Source organism: Girardinichthys multiradiatus, chromosome 10 (genome assembly GCF_021462225.1).
Source record: "Girardinichthys multiradiatus isolate DD_20200921_A chromosome 10, DD_fGirMul_XY1, whole genome shotgun sequence".
In the NCBI taxonomy this organism is placed as follows: Eukaryota; Metazoa; Chordata; class Actinopteri; order Cyprinodontiformes; family Goodeidae; genus Girardinichthys; species Girardinichthys multiradiatus.
In genome coordinates, this window is record NC_061803.1 from 21,362,022 (window position 1) to 21,389,779 (window position 27,758).

Genomic DNA, 27,758 nt, shown 5'->3' on the forward strand with positions numbered 1-27,758 from the left:
TAAAAGATGTTTACCCACTCCTGTAGTAGTAAAAAAAAGCTAAAGTTTGTTGTGAACGGAGCGTGTGAGAAACATTTTCACCTCTGAGCAGCGGACCAGTTTAAATGTGCCGCATGTCAGAGCGCTTTCTCTCATAGTTGAGGATAAAACAGCCCCGACCCTGTTGTTGTTTTTTTTTTTTTTTGGTTACTTTTCGTTTTTTACTGGAAGTCTGAGTTAAGCTTATGACTTTTGACACAGTCCAAGAGCGACGCTGCAAATGGGCGGCATAGGTGGCAGCCTCTACCTCAGCATGTTGAATGGGACTGAAGCGCAAACTCTCGGAAAAAGCGTCGACATCAGCAGCCACCTCCACCGCGGCGGCAAGGATCTAGCCGAGTTCAAGATGGGCATCCAGGACGCCCGCTTCTACTATCCGGACCCGGTTCAGGGCAGCCAGGACCCTCTGACCCTGCCCTACCATTCGGATCAAACGGTGGGGGGATATGGGGCGCAGCCCAGCAGGTTTTACGCGCAGCCCTTAAGTGGCTGCCCCTACAGCGGCGTGCGTTCTCCGCCGAGGAGCGGCACCGGGCAGGGATACGTCCCCGCGGCGGGAGAGGGGTTCACCGCTGGAGGTAAAGACCCCGTGTACTCACCTTCTGCGGAGAACTACACGACGGGCTTCCAACACGGCTACCAGCGGCCTCTATACCCCTTACCTGGGCTGCAGGTGTGCGGGAAGACCCAGGTCCTGCTCCATAACTACCCGCTTTGGGCCAAGTTTCACAAGTTCCAGACCGAAATGATCATCACCAAACAGGGCAGGTAGGTCTCACAGTTTTTGTGCATCAATAAAAGATTATGCAAAGAAAACAGAGGAGGAAATTACACGTTTTGCGCTTTGGAATTTTATGTTGGAGATCTGGTTTGTGCAGAGCCGTGCAGACTTTAATACTCTCTCTGGTCAGGTAACAGAGCTGTTGCAAACTTTTTCTTTTTCTAAGTTTGACTTGAGAATGCTCGCATATAATTAACAAAGATTTCAAGTTATGTTCTGTGAAAAATGCAGAGTTACAATAAACTAGCTTGTAATAATAATTAATAATAATAATATAAATACCCGATTAGTATCAGTCTGATTTAACTTTTCCTTTGTTATTGCACCTTTTGAATTATTATTATGAATCAAAATTGCATTTGCGCAATAGAACAATTTTCAAGATGAGCAGCATTTGTAAAATGATTAAGCTTTCTAAAAGCCGAAACAGACTTGCTGCTAACTTGTCGGTGAGGACACCTGGAGAAAGAAGGAAAGCTTAATAATAATAATGAAACCACCACTGCTGCAACGAGTTCAAATGTTAGAACTGATGCAAAAGTTATGATAAACAGTTAAAAGATGGAGCAATGTTCCAGAAGCAGGGACTATGAGAAAAACACACCGAGAGAAAGAGAGGGAGAGAGAGATACCCTGGCGGGCTTCTCTGCAGGTCACCGAGCATTAAGATGCAGCCACGTCGATGGGGATTAATTCTCTAATACATGACACTTGTGTTTGACAGAAGGTTTCAGGCCAAAGGTTTCTCATGGCCCACATCTTTGCACAAAACAATCAATGTCGGACACTAATGCAGTGATATCCTCAGCTTCTTTTGTTTTTAATTAATTGCACAGAGTTCTTTTAAACAATTTTAAGAAGGAATAATTAACGTGTTGCAGCTCTTGCAGAAAATTCCCCTTTGACCCTCTTTACTGGTGTCTTTGCTTTCTGGTTGACTACAAAAAGAGCTGAAGAAGTGGATCACAGTTCAGACTCTTCTTTGAAGTCAACACAAGCTTATTTTGAAGGTGTGAGAGTCATTTGCAACACATGAACAAAGAAATCAATATGTTGACTGAAACCTATTCACCCCTTAACTGTTATTCTTATCCCAAAACCCAAAATTTCTAAGGGGAAGGGTGTCCCAGTTGTCTCTGATAAGTGGGGGCAGGTTAAGGGGCACATATCTTTAAACATCGAGAATTTTCAGGGGTTGCATTTGGAAACAAAGGGTGCGAAATTGTACTTGCAGATGTGACATGCAATGCCACAATAATCTCTGTAATGCTTAGTTTCAAGGGTTCCATTATATTACATTTGAGCTGAACAGCATTTCCTGAACCCTTCCCTTCACCTCGCACTATCCATTGACATTTAATACTGGTAGTGGTTAAAATATATGACTGAGAAATGGGACACTGTTTCAAGAAGCTGATCCATCATCGTCTTATTTATGTACAGCAGATGTGCCCATGCATTATTCTTTCTGCTTGTTAGGAAAAAATCAAACTATAATAGCAAACACACTCTAGTGAAAAATTCATCTATTTTAATGTATTTAGATTTTTGATTAATATACCAACAAAAAATATGTACTATAGTTGTTCCAAAACAGCACACTCTAAATATACTAATCAGTACTTGTCATTCAAAGGTATACTAAAGTATGTCAAAATATTTTAAACTAGTTGAGCAAAAAACATCGGCATGCATTAAACAACACCAAACAGCTGTTGTGCTGAAAAAATAAAAATAAACAAAGAAATATTACATCTACTATGTTTTAGTAATTAACACTCATTCCAAATGTAATACACTGATACGCATCAAGCTAGACATTGCATCGGTTATGGTGCCATTGAAAATTTGTTAAGTTAGAAAATATTTTTGAATTCGCAAGCATATTTGCAGACATAACTCTTACCCCTTGATTTCCATGTGTGCTCCTAAAAAATCTCACTTTTTTAATGAATGCAAAAGTATTTCCTTGAGCCATCCACTGACTCCAAAAGAACAACTGGGAAGGCCTATCCTTAGAGATGTAGGGTAAAAGGCTAAGAATGAGGGACAATGAGGGAAATGGGATTTAGCAGTTTTGTATTAGTAATTATCATTAATCAACATAGAAACTGCAAATGTATTATATTTTTATTTCTTAATATATTATCATTAAGCAATCATTTAGAAAGAAGGTTTTAAAAAGCATTATATGTCTCTGTTTAAAATATATTTTGACAAAGTTTAGTTTGATGCCTTCAGATCACCATACTAGTGAAAGATAAACATACTATTAGTATATCATATTTTGAAACATTTTATATTATTTGCAGTAAGACTACATCAAAGTGTGTTTGATGATTTTTGTGTACATAAAGTCCTTATATATTCTGGCTAGTAAATGGGCAAACCATCAAAAATCAAGAGGTATTTTAAATAGTGTACATTAGGATACCTTTTTTATTTGATTACGTTTGATGTTATTTTGTTCCTCTTTCTTAACAGACATTAAAAATTCAGCTGCAGGATTAATAACTGTTTAGGTATGTTTACATATTAGGAATCAGTTTGAGCTGATGATGCATTGGCTTTTGGATGGAGTACCCCATTTCTCAGTGCAATATGTTTTAACCACTACATACCAGGGGACAGGGGTGGGGCATAAGGTAACTGTTTAAAATAGGGTTCAGCAATTTTGTTTTAATAAATTAAGGTAATGGCCTTCATGACATCATTGTGTATTTTGTGCTCATGTGCATGTCTGCAAAGATTCAGGTGAAGATGTGGATGTTCTTTCTTGTTGTTACTTGTTATTTTTACCCAGGTGTGTGTGTGTGTGTGTGTGTGTGTGTGCGTGTGTGTGTTTGTGTGTGTGTGTGTGCGTGTGTGTGTGTTTGTGTGTGTGTGTGTGCGTGTGTGTGTTTGTGTGTGTGTGTGTCGTTTGACAATAACTCTCTTTGACAGCTTCCACTCCAGAAACGCTCACTGTGGTCAGTAGCTTTTAGTCCACCAGGTCATGTAATTAAAGTGCATTTGTATTTTGAAGCAGCTTAAATTCCGCAAATAAGCTTTCTATAAGGACTTCAAACCAGCATTATCCTTGGGGTTTGGGGTTTGGTTTTTGTTTTTTTTTGGGGGGGGGGGGGGGTTCCATCCTCACGTGAGAAGAAGCCAATTTTCATGTTGTGCATAAAAGACCGCAGACCTCATATTACAAAAATTTTAATTACTATCGATGCTGCTGCTTGCCTTTTATCTTCCACTCTATCTTTATGTACAGAAACATCAAGAACAATTATTTAAAGCAACCAAGATGGTGGTTTTAGGGAAAAAAATACCAAAAAAATAATCTTGTTTTCAATATCAGAGACAAAATCCTCGTCAAATTTTTATCTTGTGGTCAGGCTCCCAAACTAATTTTGCTGTGATTTCAGAGAGCAGTCTCAGGGTCTGCAATGTTAATCAAAACATCTGCAGGAGGAAGGTTGAGAGAAATGTGAAGGAAAGGGTCAAACACCAGCGAGGCTTCAGATGGCCACACTCTGGAGCTGAGGCACCTTTGAAGTTCAGGAACTAAAAGACGAGAATCTCCCTCTCTCTGTGTGTTTTTTCCTGCTTTCTTCACCAGATACATGCAGGGTGCAAAGATCTCTCAGAAGTTTTTACTCATGTACCACACCTGGCCTTTGAAATATAGATGCGTTTTCACGACCTTGTGGCAAAGCGAGGACGGGTTCATCCGCTCTTCTCACAAGCCAAATTCAGATCACCGCATGAGCTGGTGCCATTTCAGGTCCTGTGTTTGTGACAAAGTGCAGGCTGGCTGAGGGCTGTTAAAGCAGCAGCGTTCAAGGTTCATCGACATGTCAAGCTAATATTGGTTCCAAAAAATGGGATTTTACTCTGACAAGCATCAGGTGACTAAGCCTGAAACAAGAAAGTGAATTTTTCTCTCCCTCGATCGATTTGGCCAGTTTGAAGATCGTATACCTGGGGTGTATTTTTAATTCAAACATGCGTCAAATAAAGAAAAGTTTTCCCTGCAGAGTGGGTTCCAAGAAGCACATGCATTAAAGGGGACTTTTTTGTGGAAATTGCAGTTCCTTGTTTTCTTTTCGAACTTTGAGGATATGCTTAAACTATATAAAGAAGGCCCTTAAATGAGCATTTAAGAGCCTAAAGTATTATTTTTGATATGAGTAGTTTAGAGACTGCTGCCTTTTTTTAAAAAAGTTAGCACTTATCTGAAAATCCTGCTGTATCAACATTTAAGATGCAAAAAGAATAAATATTGTTTGGTTAAAGGTCCAATGAGAATTTTTTTTTAATTATTTTCTGGCTATTATTAATAATAATAAATTCCCACTAATGTCTGACCGTGCAGTGCGCGTTCCAGGAAGGAGAACAGACTAAGATCTTTCCTTACAAACACGTTTTAGGGAAATAAGGTTGAACATTGCGCTTGGAGGAATCACGCTCATCTGCTCTCTCTGCTTCGCTGAGTCCAAACATTAAAACGCATCAGTTTGATGTCTGGTAGCTTTTCAAAAGGAAACAATTCTTTGATTTGGTTTGTTGCCAAGAATAGATGATACTTCTACGATCAGGTACTAAAGTGAGTAGCTTGGGCTCATACTTCATAATTCTGCATGAACTGATCATTCATGCAGACTTGTGGTTGCAGTCTTAAAATGTTATATTTGATTCATTTATCCATTTTTAAGCTATGTACTCATCTAAAATTTTCTAAAACAAATTTTAAGTAAATAAGACTAGCTGTGCCAAGCTGCAGATGTGTTACTAAGTTTCTGTAAGTATAAGAGAATAAAGCTAATTTTATTTAAATCAACCCTCCTGTTTAGGGGGAATGTTTGGAAGTCATTTCTATCTATTTTCTTGCTTGCTGTCTAAAAAGCAGAAGCAGGACTATTTCAAGGTTTTGATAGTATGACCAGTCATTTCCTGTTCAGCTGTCTATGGGTGCCTCTGCAACCTTTTCGCAGAAACATCTACTGCCAATATTTTCACATAGTCGAGCTGAGCACTTCCTCCTTTCGTGCAAATAACCTCCTCTAATAGATGGGCGTTCAATTGTACCGCAGTTTGAGCCACAGGCCTATTAATACTGTCTTTAGCATTGCTGTATATCACTGTGGTGGGGGTTAGCTTGGTAAAAAAAAAAAAATGAATACTAATAATAATAATTAAAAAAGCAGATTTTAAACACAATCCAAACTCATGTAGATGTGACACTTGGTCAAATAAAGCAAAGTGTAAACTTGATTTTTCTTGTTGCTGATTTGGAAGAGTCTCTAATAAGGCATATTTATTTAGATATTTATTTATATACTTTATTACAAGTAGCCAGTTGTGACTGGAATTAGAGCTCCTTGTAATAGATTTGAAATCGGGTCTCTTTTAAAGTACAGTGTTTGCTACATTTATTTGTAAAAATATCAAATTCTGACCCATATTAGTACCTTTTGGTGCACATTTGGAATTTGGTCTCCAATACAGTGCAGTAGTTATTTTGTTGTGTAAAAATAGCTGATTTTAACCAATCACTGTTTTTTCAATTTGCTCTTCCATAAAAAAAAACTATATTTACTCAATTTGTTTGTGAAAACAGTTCTTTTTTGAGTGGAATCAGAGCTCCTTGTTGCAGATTTGGAATTTGGTCTTTAAAAAACTAGAATATTTACTTAATAGCAATGGCTAAATGACTAAATATTTTTAGTCATTGCTAACTTCTAATTGTTGCAGAATTTGAGTTTGGACTTTATTTTCTTGAAACGTCTCTTGTTGGAAAATGCTCAGCAAACAACCTCTGTTCCTTTTTTGTTTTATTATAGGATTTGTTTATGTCTTTTTGTTTTATATTTAGCTGCCTGTCTACTTTGATGCCATATGCAGTCTTGCTACTTTAATAAAGTTATTTATACAACGTAGGGTGTATCTCACAATCCCACTCAAATCCACAAATTTCAATATCACTGAGAATCTGTGGCAAGACTTGCCAGATCATCTGTGAACGATGTTCGCAGATGATCTCCATCCATTCTGACTGAGATTGAGCTATTGTGCATAGCAGAATGATCACATTTTTGGTCTCCAGATGAAAAGAACCTAGTACCCCCAGAAACCTGCAGCTGTGACTGCCCTAAAGGAAGTTCTGCAAAGTATTGACTTTAATGTTTGTTGGCCACAGTCTTCAGATTGCAATTCTAAAGAATAATGTAAACAGACATATCATTTTTCTTCCACTTCACAGTTATGCAGCAGTTTGTGTGGGTCTATCACATAAAATATACAACAATACACCGAATATGCCGAAGTTTGTGATTGTAACAGATAGAAAATGTGAAAAAGTTCAAGGGGTATGAATACTTTGTAAAACACTTTACAAAAGTAAAAATTCAGCCCCGACAACTCAAACCTCCCTTTACAAGGTGTGGCTAAGGCAATGAAATGTCAAGCCGGGACCACTTAAAATGAACATCCCTTACCTTATTTCAGCACCACTGCTCCTAACTTTCTTTCACAGATATTTTTGCCTGTTCATTAAGCAGTGTTATCAGTCAGCTTGTGTGCACCCAAAGCACCTTAATGGCTTAAGTCCCATTGTGATCTATCTGAAGAATTTGCATTGCAAATATGTAGGAAGACAATGATCATGATCATGCGGATTCAAAGGAGTCAAAAACAAATTAAAACTCCAATCGTACACAACTCTACTCTAAACTGATGTTTTTGCAGTTCATGACTGTAGGGACTCATCCTTGGACGTTCTGGTCACAGTTTATCCAGGTGTTAAATGAAGGCAACTGGATTTGCTTCACCTCTCATCTAAAATCAGTCAATACAGAAACAGGGGTTGTCTACATGTTAAAAGAGTGATTGTGTCCGGCAGCAGCTGTAGACTGGCATGTTTTCGTCACAGATGATCAAGCGCACGCACAGTGACAAAAACCGGACCTGAGCTCCTGTCCGGATGCATCAGCGGGTGCGCTCGTGTGGAAAAGTCTTCTCCCTGGTGAATAGTTGGTTCCTCAAGCTTCTCTCTTCCATCCCCAGGATATAGCTTTCCCTCACCTCCCCTCCCTCTACCCTTTCCTTTTCCTTCTCTCTATCTCTCTCTCTAACCTCCACTTCCCCCTGCGGTTTCCCCTTTCTGTCAGCCTTCCTCCCCTTCCTCTTTCTCCAGCATCCACATAGTTTATTTTGATTTTTTAAATGTCAAAGTCTCTGTATTACTGCCTGGTTCACCATACTCTTCTGTCTCTGTGGTATTATGTCTGAATACAATTTAGAGTTATGAGTCTTTCTGCAGAGATACCAGACATTTGTTGGTAATGTTGAGTGTTTATGAACTACACAGCCACAGGAATAAGCTCCACTACTGCTAGGGCAAAGGGAGCTAAATGTATGCAAACGCTAGCTACAGAAAAATGTATTCATATTCCATCCAAATAATGAAACTGTCATCAGAAAGCAGACTCACAACTGTATGTCTTTTTTTTTTTTTTTACCACAACTTTGAAAATAGCTGCTGCTAACATGTGTTCACTGTTTTACAGCTTCTTTGGCCTAGTCTGTGTATAAAACCCTAGGGCCGCCCGCACATGCAAATACCCCTCTGTGTTGTGTTTTCTATGGTTTCCCCCTATCTCAAGTACTGATTTCCTATAAAAGGCTCAGTATAAATAAATTGACAATTTCAATGGAGCAAGAACGAAAACTATTCATAAACTTTCTAGATTACTTTCACAGTGTAGGTGGGTTGAGCCATTCATATGGGTTTCTGTTTTCACTTGAATTAAATGCTGCAGTGGAAGAAGAGCTCTTTCACCTGTTCTTTGCAAGTCGCTGAAGAACTGCTGGCACGATTGTGTTTCATAGAGAACTATGATTGATCGTTAAAATGGACTCGCTATGTTGTTGGAAAAACCCAACTGGGAACAGTCAGGGCACGGTTTGGTTTTACCAGTAAACGGCAGCGAAGCAGATGTGCTGTGCAGTGCTGTGAAGAAGTGTATACGTTTCTGTTTTTTGTTTCTTGGCCACACTTGGATGTTTCAGCTTATCAAACAGATTTTTATATCAGACAAAGATAATGTGAGTAAATACAAAAGTCAATTCTCAAAAAACCCTTTCAGTCATTAAGGTTGCAAAGCTATCAAAACCAACCTCTCTATAGGTGAAAAAGAAATCTCACTCTTAAATCATGAATTAAGTGTTTACACATTGTTGGAGAAAATGACTTCAGTTTCACCATCAACATCAAGTTCTGATTACAGGACACCTGTAAAATTAAAATAAAAAATCCCTTAAATAGAACCTGTCTGACAACATGCCGGGGGCTAAATGAAATTCAAGAACATATGAGAAGTAAAGTCAATAACATCCATTATCTATCTATTTTGCTATGCCAGCTTGGGATTTGCATAATGTTTTGCTTCTTGAGATGTTTTGGCCTACTTCATATAAGCCTGTTGCTGGTATTCATGCATTCTTTTCACAAAGGCTTTAATTTTTTTTATTGTTTAAATAATTTTTCTTCCTTATTTAATGAGGTCACCATGTGAAAACTACGCTTTGTATTTACTCAGGTTAACGTGATACTTGAATTTGTTTGATGATCTGAAACATTTAGGAGTGACAACAAAGCAAAGTAGAAGAAATCTTTAAGGGGGCGATTACTTTTTCAGCGCTCTGTATTTAACTCTGTGCTACAACCATTAAGAGGCATCATTTTAATTCCAACAGAACATATATATTCATATAAATATTTTATACAAAAGTTAATGATGCAAAAAATGTTTTAAAAAGTCGTATCTAGTGGTTATGAGCAATTAATATGCTTCCCGCGGTGGATAGCAGTTAGGGTGATCTAATTTTGAGAGGAAAAATACGGAGTCAAGCTAACAGATACTTGATCTAAGAGGCTACATGGCCAATTCAGAAATCCTTCTGGAATTCAGAACTTCCCTGGATGTTAAATCAAATGCTAAATTAGAAATTTAAATAAGATATTGCTTTATTTTGTCACTTTTGTCTCAATCTAATAATTTTCCTGTTGCTATGCTAACTGCAAGTGCTGTAATTGGTAAAATCTTTTTTTTTTCGGAAGCCAATATTGTGTATGATCTTGTCTGAGCTGGATGTACTGTGACATGCCTCGTCATTAAGTAAGCAGCTTTTTCATGCAAAAATGATGAGGCATAAAAGTACTTAAAGATTATCCTCTTGTTTTTGAGAAGTTTTCATTTCCAGTTGCTTTAGATGGTGAAATTTGTCCTGGAACTTGCCCTGTCCTCTCTACCTGTGAGCTTGACTCCTGCCAGAGATTTCCATCTCTATTCCTTAAAGATCAATTTACTGCTCTCTACAGCACTGCAATACATATAAAATCCCAATATCTTCTTAGAAATAGTAATTTTAAAACACATTTGATATAAATTACTGATAGGCCTGCCCTCTAGTGGTCACAGTAGGAATGATTTTTATATACAAAATTTGTGTTTCCATGTGGTAATGTTTTCATTTCTACTCAATTATGTAGAAAGGTTGATCTGTATTGTGTGACACAGCACACTTCTGCTGGTTGTGGCCACAGCAAGTTTGTTTTATGTCAGCTGTGGTTGCTCAGAGGCAAGTCTGCACCAGTTGGAAATATTAAACAGCAGAGCTTCTTCACCAGTTTTGCTTGCTGACTTGCACTGGAAAGCATTGCATACATAACAAAATCTATTGTGTCATCTTCCACCTTTGAAGCATCTGCTGAATATTTTCCTAAACTGTCAGTCTTTGTATCTACATTTAAACCAAGAATTGCAACTGTTTGAATAAATCTGAGAAAATGTGATGTTTTAGAAATTGAAAATAGGGCTACAGTTAAAGTTCTCTAGATAAACTTCAGAGGCCTCAGTGATTACACATAGTATGTCCAAAACCTTATAGAAGTTGAATTTGTTACAGAAATTGTACATTTTTGTGGGAATATGTTTAGAGACATAGCACACAGAATAAATTTTTTTAATTTGCTCTGGAAAATAAAGTGATTTAATTACAGGTAAACACCAAAAATCAAGATTGTTTTACTCATCAAGCAATATACATCAACAAAAATCTGTATTCCAGATATGGGAAAGGTTGGTACACCTGACACCCTAACAGCTAGTGTTACCTTCCTGTGGTTGAAATAACTTTAATGAGATGTTCCTTGCAGCCATATACCAGCCTCTGGCATCTTACCCCATCCCCTACTTTCAACTGAGATATGTTTGAGGGGTTTCTTGCATCCACAACCTGTTCCAGGTCACCTGACAGCAAATCAGTGAGATCAAGATCTGGGCTTTGACTCAACCTAGGAGTCATTTCTTTGTGGATTTGCTGGTATGTTTTGGGTCATTTTCATGTTGCAGTGACTGGTTCTGCTTCAGCTTAAATTGTTTTTACAATGCTCTCACATTATCCTAGCGCATCTAAAGATACACAGTAGTAATTATAGTGGAATCTGTTATGGGTAACTGACAAGGTCCTGTTCTGCAAAATATCGCCAATCCATGACATTTCCACCTTCATGCTTTACTGTTGTGAAGTGCATTGAGAGCCGTATTTGGTTAGGCTCATCTGTCCACAGAACATTATTCCAGACGTCATTGTCTTTATCTCTGGGGGTAACTTCAGCCTGGCATTTATGTTATTCTTAGAGAGCAAAAGGGTTCCTCCTTGCACACATCCAACTGAAGTTAAACTTGTGCGGTCTTTTTTGATTGTACAGGCATACACTTTATATAACAGTAGCAAGAGTCAGCTGTAGTTGGAGTGGATCTTGCTGTCTACACTGTTAATATGCCTGTACAGCCAGATCTGTGCATGTTGGCAGTTGTTTAGAATGTACTGCTCTTGTGGACTGTTTTGTTTTTGTGCGGTGGAATAGTTGATTTCAAATTCTTTTGAGAACTCTTTAAATCCTTTACCAGACTCATAAGCCCCTACAAACGTGTTTCTGAAGGCCTCAGACAGCTCTTTCACTCTTACTGTGATGTTTACTATCGTATCGCTTTAATATTGTGGAGAACACCAAACTAAATGTCTGAGGCTGAAACAGAGCAAACCTTCTTTAGAATGCTGAGTTCTTTCATAAAAACTGATGCGATAGCTTGTCTATGATGTTAGCCATTTTAAGTAGGGATAAATGCAGGGGTGTCCAAATTTATTCCTCATAAGGAGTTCTAAAAGAAGTTGTCTTCTGTTTTTATTAAATATTTATATTACTTTAATTTCTCAATGCTGTAAAAATTTAATTTGAATGTGCATATGTCAGGGTAAGTGGATCTAAAATAAAAGGTTGTTCCATTTGGAAAAATTAATTTGGAGTCTATAAAATGTGGCAACCAATGGAGTACTGTTTGTCTGCATTTATAAATGAGGACTTAGAGCAAATGATAACTGTTATAATGGTAACTGTGACAATATTCTGACTATTGTAGTTATTAAATTCATTTGTTGTGTATGCAATACACCAAAATAGCACATTATCATGAATAGACAATTCTCTTTGTGCATATTTGCAAATGAAATTTAATTTGACACCCTCTACACTTCATTATGTTTCAAAGAAATCCATTTTCATAGATTAACTGTGTTAAACATTAGTTGTTATCATAAGAGCACTGTGTTTTACTGTAAAGCAGTGAGCCAGTTCATGACAGATCTTATCAGCAGTATTTGTTCCACCCACAACAAAGTATTTTAGTCAAGAAACAAACGGGTGCTGCTGAAAGAGGGATCTTGTATGTGTCTATCTTCATTTTCTGTCCTCCTACAATGACTAAGCCATGCTATCACTTGTACACATCTACACTTTTAATTAACACATTAGTTCATGTATTTATATATATATATACATAGGCAAACCTCCAAAAGAGGGTATTTATTACAACTGAAGTTAAGGATATGTGTTGTGTACCAAATTTAAAGTACACCGAGCAATAAATGTAATCTGAAATAGTTGGTTTTCCTCCCCAATTCAGAAGGAATAAAAAGCAGCGGGAATTACCTCTTACGCACTGCAAATTCTTCAAAGCCTCGAAAGGTGTCATCCAGTGTAAAAATATTAGGACAAATGTCAAAAATTAGACCCCAGTTTATACACTGAGCAACTCTAATTTAAAGAATATTAACTGCATGAAATGTTGTTGTGCAAGCACATAGCATATTCAAGTATTGCTTAACTTGTCTATCACAAATTATCTGTTTTTACATAACCTATAAGTTGCAATAGGTACTCTCCCCTCATAGTATTTTTAATGCATTTTTTATTTCTCTATTCAGTTTTACATTAGCTTAACTCTAGCCAAACATAACTTTCATTTCAGCTAGTTTTCTCTGAGAAACTTTTTGCCTATATTTCACAAAACACAACTGCCATATGAACACTATTCAATCAATCAACCTTTATTTATAGAGCGGTTTGCACACCCAAAGTTACCAAAGTGCGGTACAGGTCCATAAAATTTAAATGAAAACAAAACACATGAAGATGACCAATAAAAGACAAACACCTGCAAGAAACAAGTATTGGTGGTGACAAGTAACATTTAATTCAATTTAACATATAAAATGGACTTAAAATCATTCAAGGTATCGGCCATCTTTACAGTAAGATAATAATTATTAAAATTTAACTACTGTTAAATATGATTGGAGTTTCACTATTTGCACGTTTTATCTAAATGATCCCATTTTAAAAATTCCTTAATCTAGACTGGTTTGTGATTATTGTCAAGTGCAAACAGGAGGACAGGAGTCGTATGGTGAGTTGAAAGGTTTAATAATAATTGAACTGACACTCAGTTGGATCCCGCAGAGAACAATGAAAAACAGACGGTATAAATACTAGGATAGAGAGGAGAATCGACCAATAAACAAAGCAGGTAATCAGAAGGAATCAAGAGTAGCTGGTAGAAGATAAAGCATGACAAATAAAGGAAGGAGGCTAATTAACTTAGATGATCGGGGAGTCCAGGGAAATAACATCTAAGTGCAATAGAAATAAGTAAACAATGGATTTAACTAAAATAACAGCAACTAAGGAACATAACCAATAGGGTCAGAATGGATCTACCCAAAACACCTAACAAAGGAATCCAGGGGAGTAAAACATATCTAAACACCAGAATGAGTCTAATATGAAACAGAAATGACAGCAATGAAGAAACCCTAACACTGGCAGATCATGACAGCATGACATCAACTTCAAAACCAAGTACTCCCTGCTTCAGAGTTAAATGTTTTTCATCATTTCAATAAACTGTATAGCTACTGGATGTAGATTTATAAAAACTTGAATATCGCTTTAGTGGAAGATAACAGGTGTTTGTGGGTGAAAAACTGTCACATCAACATGATAAATATGTGAATTAAAGCAGACTGAGTCATATGGTTATATTCATTGTTGGCTCTGCTCTGTAATATTAAATGTCTGCTACACAGCAATGCTACTTTTATAGCTTTTCTGTCAACACTACATGCATATCAGGTGCTTAGAGTCAGCAGGCCCCATCTGCAGCAGAGGGTTTGCAGTCACAGCTGTGTGTCATTTTGATTTGGAGTAACCCAGCTTTTCCTACTGCTTTCCCTGGCAGTGAACCCGGGGACACCCTGACCTCCCAGTTACCTTGTCTCATTGAAACCATCGGTGGTCAAAATGAGTTCAACATGTAAAGCCCATGCAATCAAGAGCATCTTCTGGGGCATCTTTTATTAACAGCAGCATTAAATATTCACCCACAGTCTCAGCCTTCTCTCAAACCCCCCACCCACCCGGTTCTTCACTGACACTCTGATTCTGAAGAAACAGAAGGAGCCTTAGTATACTGATGTTTAAGCAGAAACCATTTATTTGGTTTAAATAGTCCCATATAATAAATAGAGACTATTTTCTGATTTCCATGAAACTGCCCCCTCAGTCCTGCTAATATTTAGGACAGTAGGTATCAGGAAAATGCTTCTTAAATCATATGCAATATTTTCACTTGTGTATAAGAAAGCAAACCCCACACCTGTTTGTTTGTGAGAATAATGTGGTTAGATTAGAATAAATCCTATAAAAACTATATTGGTAAAACCACTCGGGCAACCTATGTCTGGATGGGTGATATGGACTTAAAAGTTTATCATGATATTTTGTGGTAATTATTGCAATAACTGCAAAACTGATTATCAAAAGTGTTTAAAAATCTATTTTTGTACGACATTGTATGGCTGTGACTGCACATCACTACTTTTACTGCTACTAAAGAGCAAGCAAACAAACAAACACGATAAGAAGTGACAAATGACTAATTATCAAATACTTACCCCTATTAGGTCCTGTACAGAAATATTGGCTTAGAATTAAAGTAAATACTAAGTGACACTTCGAAGTGAGATTGGGATGGAGAAGGGGGGAGTGAAATTTCAGGTTCTTCATGTCAGAGTTCACCATCTGCTCAGAACAAGAGAGGAAAGTGGGTCCAACACATGTGTAGCATCAGTTGTCCACAAGACCAACGGTGTCACCACTGAGCAGCTCCCTTCTTAAACAGCTCTTTGGCTTAGAGACACATCCGGACACAGATGATAGCAATGCTTCTGTCAGTCCACAGTCGTTACCCTTAAATCAGACAGCCTCATTGGTCTCTGTTGGTCTGGATTTGAATGTCTGGAGGTTCTTGACATTGAATTTAGAGCTGGGTTCTTGATACAAAGAGGGGATGCTCTGACAAAAGTTACCGAGGGCATAATTACACATTCTTTAAGAGAAAGCAAAATAACGTCTAGCAGACCTTCACTCCAAATGGACAAATTAAGTTTACGATGCAAATGAAACATTTATTACGAGCACAGCTCAAAAGGCTTCCCAGATTCTTAGCTTCTTTGTTGGACAAAAGCTTTCCGAGACCAGGACCAACACTTCTGCCTGGACCACATAAACCAGAACCAATCAACCAAACAAAAGTGGATTTTTTTGGTTACCTGGGAGGGTGCATTTTTTCCAGCTAATGAAAAAAAGGAGATCTAAAGTTAACTAACCAGCAAGACTTGTTGCTTTGTGACATTGGCGAATTTCACAGATACAACCTTTATGCTTTAGTTTATCCTCCATGGTGTATGCATTCAAAACGGTCTGATAAACATTCACTTGTGTTTATCCAGGAGGATGTTCCCCTTCCTGAGCTTCAACATCAGCGTACTGGATCCGACTGCCCACTATAATGTCTACGTGGACGTGGTTCTGGCCGATCAGCACCATTGGAGGTACCAGGGCGGCAAATGGGTCCAGTGTGGGAAAGCAGAGGGTAACATGCCAGGTATGTGTAAAGTCATAGCACAATGCAAAACAATAATAGGTTTTGATGTTGTGGGTGTAGTTTAGATTCATAAATGTTAAAAATGAGTAAAAATGCTAGACTTCAAGGCAAAACCGAATATAAAAACAGAAAACAATAACCTAAAAATGTCATACCAGCAGAGATTTCTGCACTTTATATGTATTTTAAAGCTTCAGAACAAATCCACTTAGTAAATAAATTATAGTTTTTTATAGTAGTTTTTTTCAGATACTCTTAATGCATTTAATCCCACTTTTACCAGGAGCAGCAATAAAGTCATACATAAATTAATGCAACACCACTTGATTCCATGGAAATGATACATCATGCTTTATACTGAAACAGTTTTTATGGCATAATCAGTAGTTTCACTTTGATGTTGAACTGTTGAAAACAGAATATTTCCTTCTTCCTGAAAGTACCTTTTGGCTTGAAAGTGGTACTTTCTCTCTCTCTCTAATGTATTTGTAAGTATTCATTTCCAATGATTTGAACATCTCAGAATCAGTCATATTGCTCTGACTGCTTTACTAAATATGTCATACAAAAAAAAAAACATTGCATCAGTGCCTGCCAATAATACACTTACCCCCTGCATCCAAAACTGATGGAGACAAAAACTCCAGTAATCTTTCTGAACCCAGATTTTCAGTTGTACATTAAATGACATCAGCTGTAGTACAAAACCTCTCGTAAGTTTCTGGGGAGCTAAGATGTTTTCATTTCAGTGCATGCAACATGGAGGATCTCAAGGAAGTGGTTTGTGTAGCAGCACATCCACAAGCAATAGAGGCAATCATGATGCACCGGTTGGCTCTTTTTTGTGGACTTTTTTAGTGTTGCTTTATGTCCACTGTGTCTCTGCACATTCTGCTTGTTTTGATGGAGCCCTATGTAATTCATAGTTGAAATGGCTCATTAAATTTGCAGTTTATTATCAGGACTTTTAGTTTTTTCAGAAAAAGCAAAAAGAAGGTTAAGTGCACTATTTGAATGGATGGCAACTACTTTTATGGTTTTTGCAGTTTTAATTGTCGGTGTCTGGGAAATTAAATCACTTGAAATTTTCCGAGCCTCTAGATGTCCCTATATCTTAAAACGTGAATCTCATTTTAAATTATGCAAATATATTTCAGCAGGGACAAGGAAAACTGGTCAGAGCTTATGGGGGAAATGGATTGAGATAAAGTATTCCCACCCAATCACCATTTTCACCCTTTGTCGTGTTACAAACACAAACTTCAATTTAGTCAATTGTTCTATGTCATTAACACAAAGTTTTTAATTGTTATAAATAGGAATAAAAAATATTCCTGATTTTTAAAGGTTTTTTTGTAGAATTTTGAAAATTGTGACATTTCAGCCACCCTGAGTCAATGACAGCTTTAAATATCTAAAGACTGAATGTTTCAGCATTTTTCTGTGCGAAATAGTTGAAGCTCAGTCAGACTGGATGTAGAGTGCCTCTAAAGATTCATTTTTTTGAGACTTGCAACAACTGGATTTAGATTTGGACTTTGATTGGACCATGGTTCTCCAGTTGTCAAAAGCCACCGTCCTGCAACTTTATGAAGCATTTGTGTTCCAACATATGTAAAACAAACGAATTGGTCATTGCCAGGTCTTGATGGCATGCTGAGGAGGTAATTCAACAATTTGATTTATGTGTGTTGGTGCAGGAATGCATCTAAGGACTGGAGATTAGGACCATGATCTAATCCACAGGTGTCAAACTCCAGTCCTCGAGGGCCAGTGTCCTCCAGCCTTTAGATGTGCCTCTGCTTCAACACACCTGAATCCAATAATTAGGTCATTAGCAGGATTCTCGTGAACTTGACTACATACTGAGAAGGTATACAGTCAAGGAACCTCTATGAGGTTCCTCTGGTCATTATAAACCACAGGACCATGCTGTCACCCTCGTGTTTCACCATGTGGATGCTGTGTTCAGACTGAGGCAAAGTGTCACCCCACCTCCACCCTCTCCCCCACCCCCAAAATAGTGCATGTAAGAGAAAAAATTATACTTCAGTCTCTTCTGACTAGACCATCTTCCTCCAACCTTTTGGTGTCTCATGAAATATTCAGAAGCACCTGAAAATGCTTTACCACAAAGAAGCATGAAGTACCCCAACATCCACATGAATCTCTGGTAATTCACTTCTTTACACATTCTAAAAATAGTTTTTCCATTAAATGCAAAACTTAGGATATAAACAAAACTATGGATCCATTTCTTCAGATCCTCTCAGATCTATTTGGGGCACACTTGATTTAATTTCAGACTCTTTCTTGAAAAGAAAATATATATTTTTATATTAATGCATAAATGCCTCATACTTCTTGATCTCTCCTCCTTGATCAATCAGTTCTTCATGTTCGCATTCATATAAAACACATAAAAGCAAATTTTACCAAAATGCTTTTTGCTTTGTTCTATGATTGTTTATAGAAAAGCCACAGTTATCTAAACTCTAAGGTGTTTGCCATTTGCCAGTTGTTGTGGAAAAGGTGAATGCTGTTGTGCTAAAGTTGTGGAAATTGTGGTGAAACAGCTTCTCTCAATTAGATTTAATAGTGCACTTCATGTGGTATGAACTAAATCAGGTTAGAAGGTCGTTGTGGTGATGCTGTGAAAATTCATGGTGCTGTAGATTATATGAGAAGAGTAAAATATCAAAGGAAATAGAAATCACAGCATCCCAGCCTGTAACATTGATTGTGGAAATTAATTGTGGTCTACTTTTACATGTACACTAACTTTGAGAACATTCTGTTCTTAATATCAGTCAGTCATTTTCTACCGCTTATTCCATAGTGGGTCGCAGGGGAGCTGGTGCCTATCTCCAGCAGTCTATGGGCGAGAGGCAGGGTACACCTCGGACAGATTGCCAGTCCATCGCAGGGCATCCCACAAACAACCATGCACACACTCATTCATACAACTAAGGTCAATTTAGAGTGACCAATTAACCTAACAGGCATGTCTTTGGACTGTGGGAGGAAGCCGGAGTACCTGGTGAGAACCCACGCATGCATGGGGAGAACATGCAAACTCCATGCAGAAAGACCCCAGGCCGGGAATTGAACCCAGGACCTTCTTGCTGCAAGGCAACAGTGCTACCAACTGTGCCACCGTGCAGCCCTGTTCTTAATATATAAGGTCCAATTTGTTGATGGACCCATCGTTGCCAGTGTTCATAGTTAGATGAGAAAACCAGAACTGCAGCCACAGGTCTAATTTATCCCAAAGGGGTTCAAGAAAGTTGAAGTCAGGACTCTGTGCAAGCCAGTCACGTTTTCCTCACCAAACTGTATACAGCTGCAGTCATGGAAGCGATTGGAATACTGAAATTCATTGATTTGGTTGTGTGACCCAATACTTTTGGCAATATAGTTTATAGAGGAAATTCAGAGATCCTAACAACAAGTCAGAAAATGATAGGGATAGGATATGTTGTGGACTCTTCACATCTGGACTTTATGGAAGAGTTTGAACAAGAAAGCCATTGTTGAACAAATAAAAGGAGTTTAATTTAAAGTTTGCCACAAGACATAGGGGCCACATCAAACACATGAAAGAAGGTGCTTTGGTCAGACAAAACTATAGTTAAAATTTTTAGCCCACATCTTAAATGCTATGTGTGAAGGAAAACTAACACTGCATATCACCTGGAACACACTATCCCCACAGTGAAACATGATGGTGGCAGTATCATGCTGTGTAGATGCTTTTCTTTACCACATAACATACCAGTAAATTAAATTGAGGTTTGTGAAGATAGAAACATGTGGAAAAGGTTTAAGGGTAAGAATACTTTTGCAAGGCCTTGATTATTTACAGCTAAAAACCCTGTTCCTGCAGCTAATGACTCATTTTGGTGATTGCAGGGAACAGGATGTACATGCACCCCGACTCTCCTAACTCAGGGGCTCATTGGATGAGACAAGAAGTGTCATTCAGCAAGCTTAAGCTCACCAACAACAAGGGCAGCAACAACAACGCGACACAGGTATCCCTCAGCTTTCCTTTTTTAAATTCCACTTTATAAATCCAATAGTTTATGTTGATATTTAAAAAATTTGTTAAATTGAGCTTTTCGCCCTGCAGGAACATTTTCTAGTGTCTTGGTCATGGCATGTAATCAAAATCCCCAACTTATTGAGTAAAAGTGCTCTAATATCCCCTGATTTTATGTTCTATTAGGTAAGGTTATTATGTCAATTATATACTGTTTTTACCTTCAGATGATTGTTCTTCAGTCGCTCCACAAGTACCAGCCACGTCTTCACATTGTGGAGGTGAAGGAAGACGGCACAGAGGACCCTTTCCTGTCCTCAAAAGCTCAGACGTTTGTCTTTTCAGAGACGCAGTTTATCGCCGTCACTGCTTATCAGAATGCAGACGTAAGAAGATTCTTGTACCTACTGTTCACTGGAAGTAATTATTGGGTTATTTTAGTTTCTTTTTTTATATGCACAAATAATTTCAAATGCACTGATCTGGTTTTTGCATGCATGCAAAAACCAGATCAGTGCAGTGAAAAAGTCTTGGCTCCTTTCGGATTTTTTCTGTTATGGCTTTTTGTCACACTTAGGTGTTTCAAATTGTAAAACTACATATAACATCAGACAAAGATAACCTGGGTAAATACAAAAAAAAAACAGTTTTTAGATTATTTTTATTTAACCCTAACCCCAAATGCTACGGGAAAAAGGTATCCATACCAACTTGGCCTAATGTAAAAAAGTAATTAACCCCCTAAACCTAATAACTGGTTGTGTCAACCTTTGCAGCAACAACTACCTGTCCTCTTTGCAGAACTGAGCCACATTGGAGGGTTTCTGGGCCTGAATATCCTGATTGAGGTTATGATTTAAGTCCAGACTTTGACTAAGTCATTCCAGAACCTTAATTTTTTTAGCCATTCAGAGGTGAACTTGCTAATGTGCTTATCGATCACTCTCCTGCTGCATAACTCAGGTGAGCTAAATACTTAAGGTCACAAACTGATGGCTGGACATTCTCCTTCAGGATTTACTGCTTTAAGAGAAGAATTCTTGGTTCCATTAATTACAGTATCTTGCATAGGTCCTAATGGAACAAAGTCAGGCCCAGACCATCACATTTTCACCACCATGTTTCACTGGCTATATGATCTATTTTATCTATAATGCTTTGTTATTTCCACACCAGATGTAACAGGAAGCACATCTTCCATAGAATTTCCCCTTTGTCTCATTAGTCCACAGAATATTCCAAAAAGTCTTGGGGATCATCATAATTTTCCAGTTGTGGTGGAATATTTTTGACAAAAAATCAACATTCCTTTGTGTTTGGTTTTGGCATTGGAAGTCTAATTGATGCCATGTATGCCTACTGACTTTAACTGAGGCAAGTAGGACCCGCTTTAGATGTTATTTGAAGTTATTTTATAACCTTTTGGATACTTTATGTTGTGACACAGGCTCTCTTTAGGTGATTTCTAAAACTGCAGGCTACGTAGTAATCAGGCCTGGCTGTGGCTAGTAAAACTGTAATCAAGTTTTAAAAACCAACCTAATAATGACTTTTAATTCATGATTTAACAAGGTGGGTGATCAGTTTTTCACATAGGATTAGGGTCAGTTGGATAGCTTTTTTTCCCTCAGTACGTAAAATCATCCTTTAGTACTGTATTATGTATTTGTTTAGGTTATCTCTGTCTGATATCAACATTTGTTTCATTACAGAAGATTTCTGCAATGGCACCAATTCTTTTTACTGCACTGTGCATATAACTTTGCAATTCGTGCAACACCAGTTCAGCTAAGAGTCACTGACTACTCAGTATTTCACTAACAGCTGCATTGTCTAAAACTTTCTCTATGCCTAGTATAGACATACTGGCACCGGTTCTGTAGGTGTGATCACCCACTTTGTGGTTCTAAAGATCAACTCTTTCCAGCATGTTGACCTCATTAATTATTAGTCAGGTACCTCCTCTCTAACTGCTCTCTTGTTTCTTCATGGTAGTTGCTCACTCCTTCTTTTTTTCCTGTGCCTACATTCTCTCTCGCTGCCCTCCTCCTGTTCCCTACACAGATTACTCAGCTGAAAATAGACCATAACCCCTTCGCTAAAGGCTTCCGCGACAATTACGACACGTAAGTAATTTGAAAAATACTTGTGTTTGCAAAGAGAAACCAGCAGCAAATTCTTCCTTTTTGCTCTAGATTAAGAACATTGTATGAACTCTGCATAAATTATTCAACTGGATCAGTGCTGCCACTGAAATGCCTTCAGTGCACATGTCACCTTTTTAATATTAGAATAGACGCAATTACTGCACAGTTGCTAAGCTTGCTGCAGTGGAAGGGTATGAGGGGCTGTGAGATGTTTGATAGTTGTTTGAGGTTTGGGCAGGAAATAACACCTTCTTCTTTTTCCTCTTCTTCTCACACTCTCTTCTCTTACCCTCCTCCTCCCTCCTGCCTAGGCTCTATGCTGCTCCTGACTCAGATCGACTTACCCCTTCCCCTACAGAGGGCCAGCAGTTGTTACCAGGGACTTGCTACCCACAGGGCTTTCTCTCTGAACAGTACATTAGCCCCCTGCCACAGACCCGCTTCTTTGGACGTGAACCCATTGGTATGAGCCAGCAACACAAAGACCCATCCTCTAGCACTGGACCCCACAGTCGCTGGTACCTGCCCCCACAACAGAGTGCGCCACCAAACCGGCTTGACTTCAGTTCCTCCTATGAGGGGGACTTTTCTGGAAATGGTTTCTACAAGCCGTTTCCCCTGCAGACGTCTGCTCACCATGCCCTCAGCTACTACCCAGAGCATCATTTTGCATCATGCAGCGTGTCCGTATCAGCAGCCAGTTCAGCAGGATGGAGTACCAGCAGGCCTACCCTACAGTATCCCAGCAAACCCGCGCCCAGTCTGAGCTGGTTCAGACCCATTTCGTCCTCTTCCTCCTCATCATCATCTTCTACACCCACTGGCAACCCAAGGCTGCACCCCCCCTCTCTCCTAGAGTCTCTGCAGACACCCCTGCTACAGGAAAAGCCGAAAGAGTCTGCTGGAGTGGCACCGGACCCCTGGCTCGAGCCACCCTCAGTCAAATCAGCAGACTCTGCCGACTCGGGCCTGTTTGAGGGGAACAAGAAGAGGAAGGTGTCACCCTATACGTCCAGCACCGAAAACTCCCCACCTCCGCGCACCAGAGATGTCTGTGAAAAAGACAACAGCAGCGATCCAGACTACTATGGCTATTACACCCACTGAGCGCCTCCCATTTCATCACAAACATTTCCCAACACCCTCTTGCAGCTCCCCGAGACTGCACAGTTTGTTAGGTCTTGATGGAGGGCTGAAACAATCCAAACAGAACCACAAAATATAAGCCCTCACAGTGAAAACATCCACAAAATAACATTTTTTCCTTATAAGTGTAAAATGATCACAGGAGGAACTTTTCAGGACAGTGGCAAAGTGAATAAAAGTGGACGTGACTGGGACTCTGGCCTACAGTCACATAAACACCTAACAGACATACAGAGGTGTGACTTAAGTCTTTGGAACATCTGGAGATTTGAGAAAAAACACAAACATCTGCATATCTGCTTGCTGACAGATGCCTGTGGGGATTGTCTGTTCTTCCTGCATCAAACACTCTCTCGCTGCAGTGCCATCTCTCATCTGTGTCTTCCTTCGAATCCACAACCATTCACACATTTCTTCACAATGCACTCACGTTTATTTCCCCCAATGATTCTGTGCAGAAACTGGTTAGCAAAAAAAAAAAAAAAAACTTCTGCCTCTCTAATCTTAGGCTCACAATATAAGGCGCAGCTCCCACTTGTGGTGGTAGAGGAGCATTGCGGGCACTCAGAGCGGGGTTTAGAACAGCTTAGCTGATGTGTGTTCAGAGTATAGTAGGCAAATGAACAATAACAGAGAAAGCAGAACATCTGATGCTCATCTAATATATTACAGTGACCTTACATGTTGAATGTTTAATCATGCACACAAATATAAGTTGAAAACAAAGGCAGGTATAGTGCGTTGAAAATGTGTTCATACACATAGAAGGTTTACAAATTTAGTCTCATTATAGCCACAAATGTCATTTTTTAAATTGGGATTCTGTGATAGACCAATGCAAAGCAGTGAATAATTATAACAATAAACAACAAATATACAAGGCTTTGAAACAGATTTCAAACAAATAATCTGAAAAGTGTAACATGCATTTGTATTTAACCCTCCCCACCCCAAGTCACTACTTTGCAAACCCCACATTTGGGGTTATGTTTCTATGTGTTCAGGGTGCGCATCAAGAGGAGGACAATTTTTGCCCATTATGCTGTACAAAACACCAAAATTTTCAAGTCTTGCCAAAAATTCTTAATTAGATTTAGTTCTTGGGCATTCTTACTGATAAATATGTTTTGATTGAGTGCACTGTCATGCTGGACGGTGAACCCCTGCCCCAGTCTCAAGTATTTTGCATCCTCTAACAGGTTTTGTTGTTGTTGTGCCCTTTATTTAGCTCCATCCATCTTTCCATCAAATCTTACCAGTTTTAATGTCTCTGCAAAAAGCATCCCCACAGCATGTTGCCACCACCACCATTTTTCATGGTGTGGATGGTGTGTTCAGGATGTTAGTTTTCTGCCTCACATACTGTTTTGCATGTAAGCAAAAACATTTAAATGTGATTTCATCGGCCAGAGCACCTTCTTTCATGTTTGTTGTGTCCTCCCATGCCTTTCTTTTATCAATGATTTTTTTCTTACCATGTAAAGGCCAGATTTGTTGACTGTTCAACTAACCGTTGTACTGTCAATGGATGTTCCCACCTAAGTTGTGGGTACTCTGAAACTCCTTCAGAGTACCCAGGGGCCTTCTTGCTACTTTTCTGATTAATGTTCTCCTTGCCCCGCCTCAATTTTGGTTGGACGACTTGTTAGGCTTCAAGTTGTGCCATACTCTTTCCATTTTTAGATAATGGAGGGAGCATTACTCTTTAAGATGTTCAAAATTTAGGATATTGTTTTATAACTTAACTCGGCTTTAAACTTCTCCATAACTTTATCCCAGACCTGTCTACTGTGTTCCTTCATCCTTATTTTGTTGCATCAGATTATTAAATTTACCTGATCTGATAAACTTAACTTTTAGTAGCAGCAATAAGGTAACAAATGATTTACATAAAAGCTTCAAACAAGACTAGCTGTGCACAGGGTTGCTTGTGTAGAGTGCAAAGATTCTGACCTTGCCAGAATTAGTCAAATTTAAAGCGCTCCTGTCACCAAACTAATAAACCTCACAATCAATATTAGCATCAATATCTACTAAACAGTCTCATCAATAGAACCACACAAGCTCTAAATTGGCCCCAGTTCTGCAGATCAGTTCATAGTAGTTTGTGGAGGATGCTCACGTGTAACTGTAGTCAAACTGATGAGGCACTGCCAGCCTCAGACCACAATAAACAGGAAGCACAAAGTGACCAGACCGACACTCTGAATTTCCCCCTTGGTCTCAGGACGCATCGTGTGGTGACGCTGGTTGACAGAGGCCCGGCTCCCAGCCTGGTGACAGAAACAAAGAGTGAGGCTACAGTCGGAGCTAATCAGAGGTCTGCCCCTCACTCCTCACCAGGTGTGCTAACTGCCTTGGACAACACCAGAGGCGACAGGCAGCCACCTAGTGCTATCCATCAGGGAAACTTTAGTGTTTACTGAGCGAGCTCAAATTATTCCATGTACAAAATGAGTGTCGTGTTAAGATGATGTTAACTGATGGAACCATTACTACTGTAACAAGCAAAAATTCAACATCTGTCATATATGGTTCAAACTAAGTAAAATAGCTAATTTTAAAAGCATGTTTACATTTTACTCTCTTTAAAAAATTCACGATTCTGTGGATAAGAATTCATTTTGACTGGTTTCATAAGAATTAAACCCAAGAATTCTATGTAACTTTGCTAACATCTGGGTGCTGTAACTATCCAAATGTTTACCCTAGTATTATCAAAATGGAACCATAAACATTTACTTTGTTGAAGGGTACAATTTAATGGTGACAGCTTTTGCTTAAGCTAATCAGTTCTTTTGTGTTTTTTATTTCTTTGTCTTTGCAATATTTAAATAATTCAGTTAAATGCTGCAACATAGAAGTGAGTTTCATTGCATAACAAATAAAGCCATTTCTTTTGAAGAAAGCATGGCTGAACAAAACATATACAAATATTATTTATGAGAAACACTGGATATAAACACATTGCTAAAAACTAGCTGAACTTGTAAAACTTTCTATAGAAACAATTTCTTGCTACAGTAGTTTTTGAACATTACAAATGCAGCCTTGAAAGTGTTTCACTGGACTTTCTACAATAAACCAACATACAGTTGTGCATAATTCTCCAATGTAAGGAACATGATACATGGTTTTCAAAATTTTTTTTTAGGTGCTGAAAACAGATTAGACAGAACAACCTCTTTATATTTCTTGTGTTATTTTTCTAAAAAATGTTTCTTATTTAATATATATTAATATTGGTCAAATAATATTGCTTAGGGTACATCGATGAAGGTGTTGTCATGTTGTAAGGGCAATTAATAAAGATGAAATAAGTTTAAGGTGAGGGTGCTTTTGCAGAAACAAAGAGAGAAGGTGTCACAGTAACACAGGCCTGCAGCTACGATTTTGATTTTCTGTGGTCTCTGTGGTATACAGATGACCTCTCACCTACAAGAGTGCAAAATCTCACATCAAAAAGCTGCATGAAAATGCTGTCAGATACCTCAGGATGGCCACCCTGCTGAATATCCCAGCTTTTATGATAAACTTTAACCAGTGAACCCAAACCTCTGCTGTTCACGTTCTTAACTCCTTCTTATTCCTATTGTTTTTTTCCTATGGCAAGTTTCCCCCAACATTAAAATATGACTGTATTTCTGGAGATTTTGCTGTATAATTTCAAAATTAAGCAGAGAGTGAAGAAGGCAGACCACACAGTTCAAGCAACAAGTGTTATTTTGTGTGTGTGATCAGTTTGTGTCGTTTAGGAAGCAGTAACTGTCCTTTAACTCATGAAAAGCTTATTAATTACAATGAGCAAACAATGAAGATTTGTCAAGGAGGAAAAAAGAAACTTATTTATTGAACATGGCATATGTGTATATTTGGTTTTTTATTAATAAAATTAAAGCTTTCACGTCTCAAACTCTGACTGCTTTTCATTTGCTGATTAAAATGAATAGAAATAAAAAATATTAATAATGTAGTGCACATAAACACCTCAGATCAGACTTTTCACACACATTTATAAAATGCCCACATCATATGGCCTTTGATCTGGTCAAGTTTACCTCATATGATACAGATGGTATCCTGAAACCTTCAAGATATGTTTTCAAGACCTTGCTATGCCGTTATATTTAAAACTGTTTGGTTGGTTGTCACACAACAGATGTCAAATCTCTCTCAGATTTACTATCTTATTTTTACTTAGAAAAACATTTAATGCATCCTTGAAATCATCCTGAATTGATGATCAGTCATAACTTTAAAGAGTG

At 38.3% G+C, this 27,758-nt stretch overlaps 1 protein-coding gene across 1 annotated transcript; it reads left to right on the plus strand.

Moving 5' to 3' along the window:
• tbx21 (T-box transcription factor 21) lies at nt 1-27,406 on the plus strand. Its single transcript, XM_047378170.1, has 6 exons — nt 1-807; nt 16,004-16,158; nt 20,071-20,192; nt 20,428-20,586; nt 22,265-22,326; nt 22,659-27,406. Exons 1-6 carry the CDS (start codon nt 260-262, stop codon nt 23,452-23,454), a joined length of 1,842 nt encoding a protein of 613 aa, XP_047234126.1. The 5' UTR covers nt 1-259; the 3' UTR covers nt 23,455-27,406.
• Nucleotides 27,407-27,758: the final 352 nt, after the last annotated feature.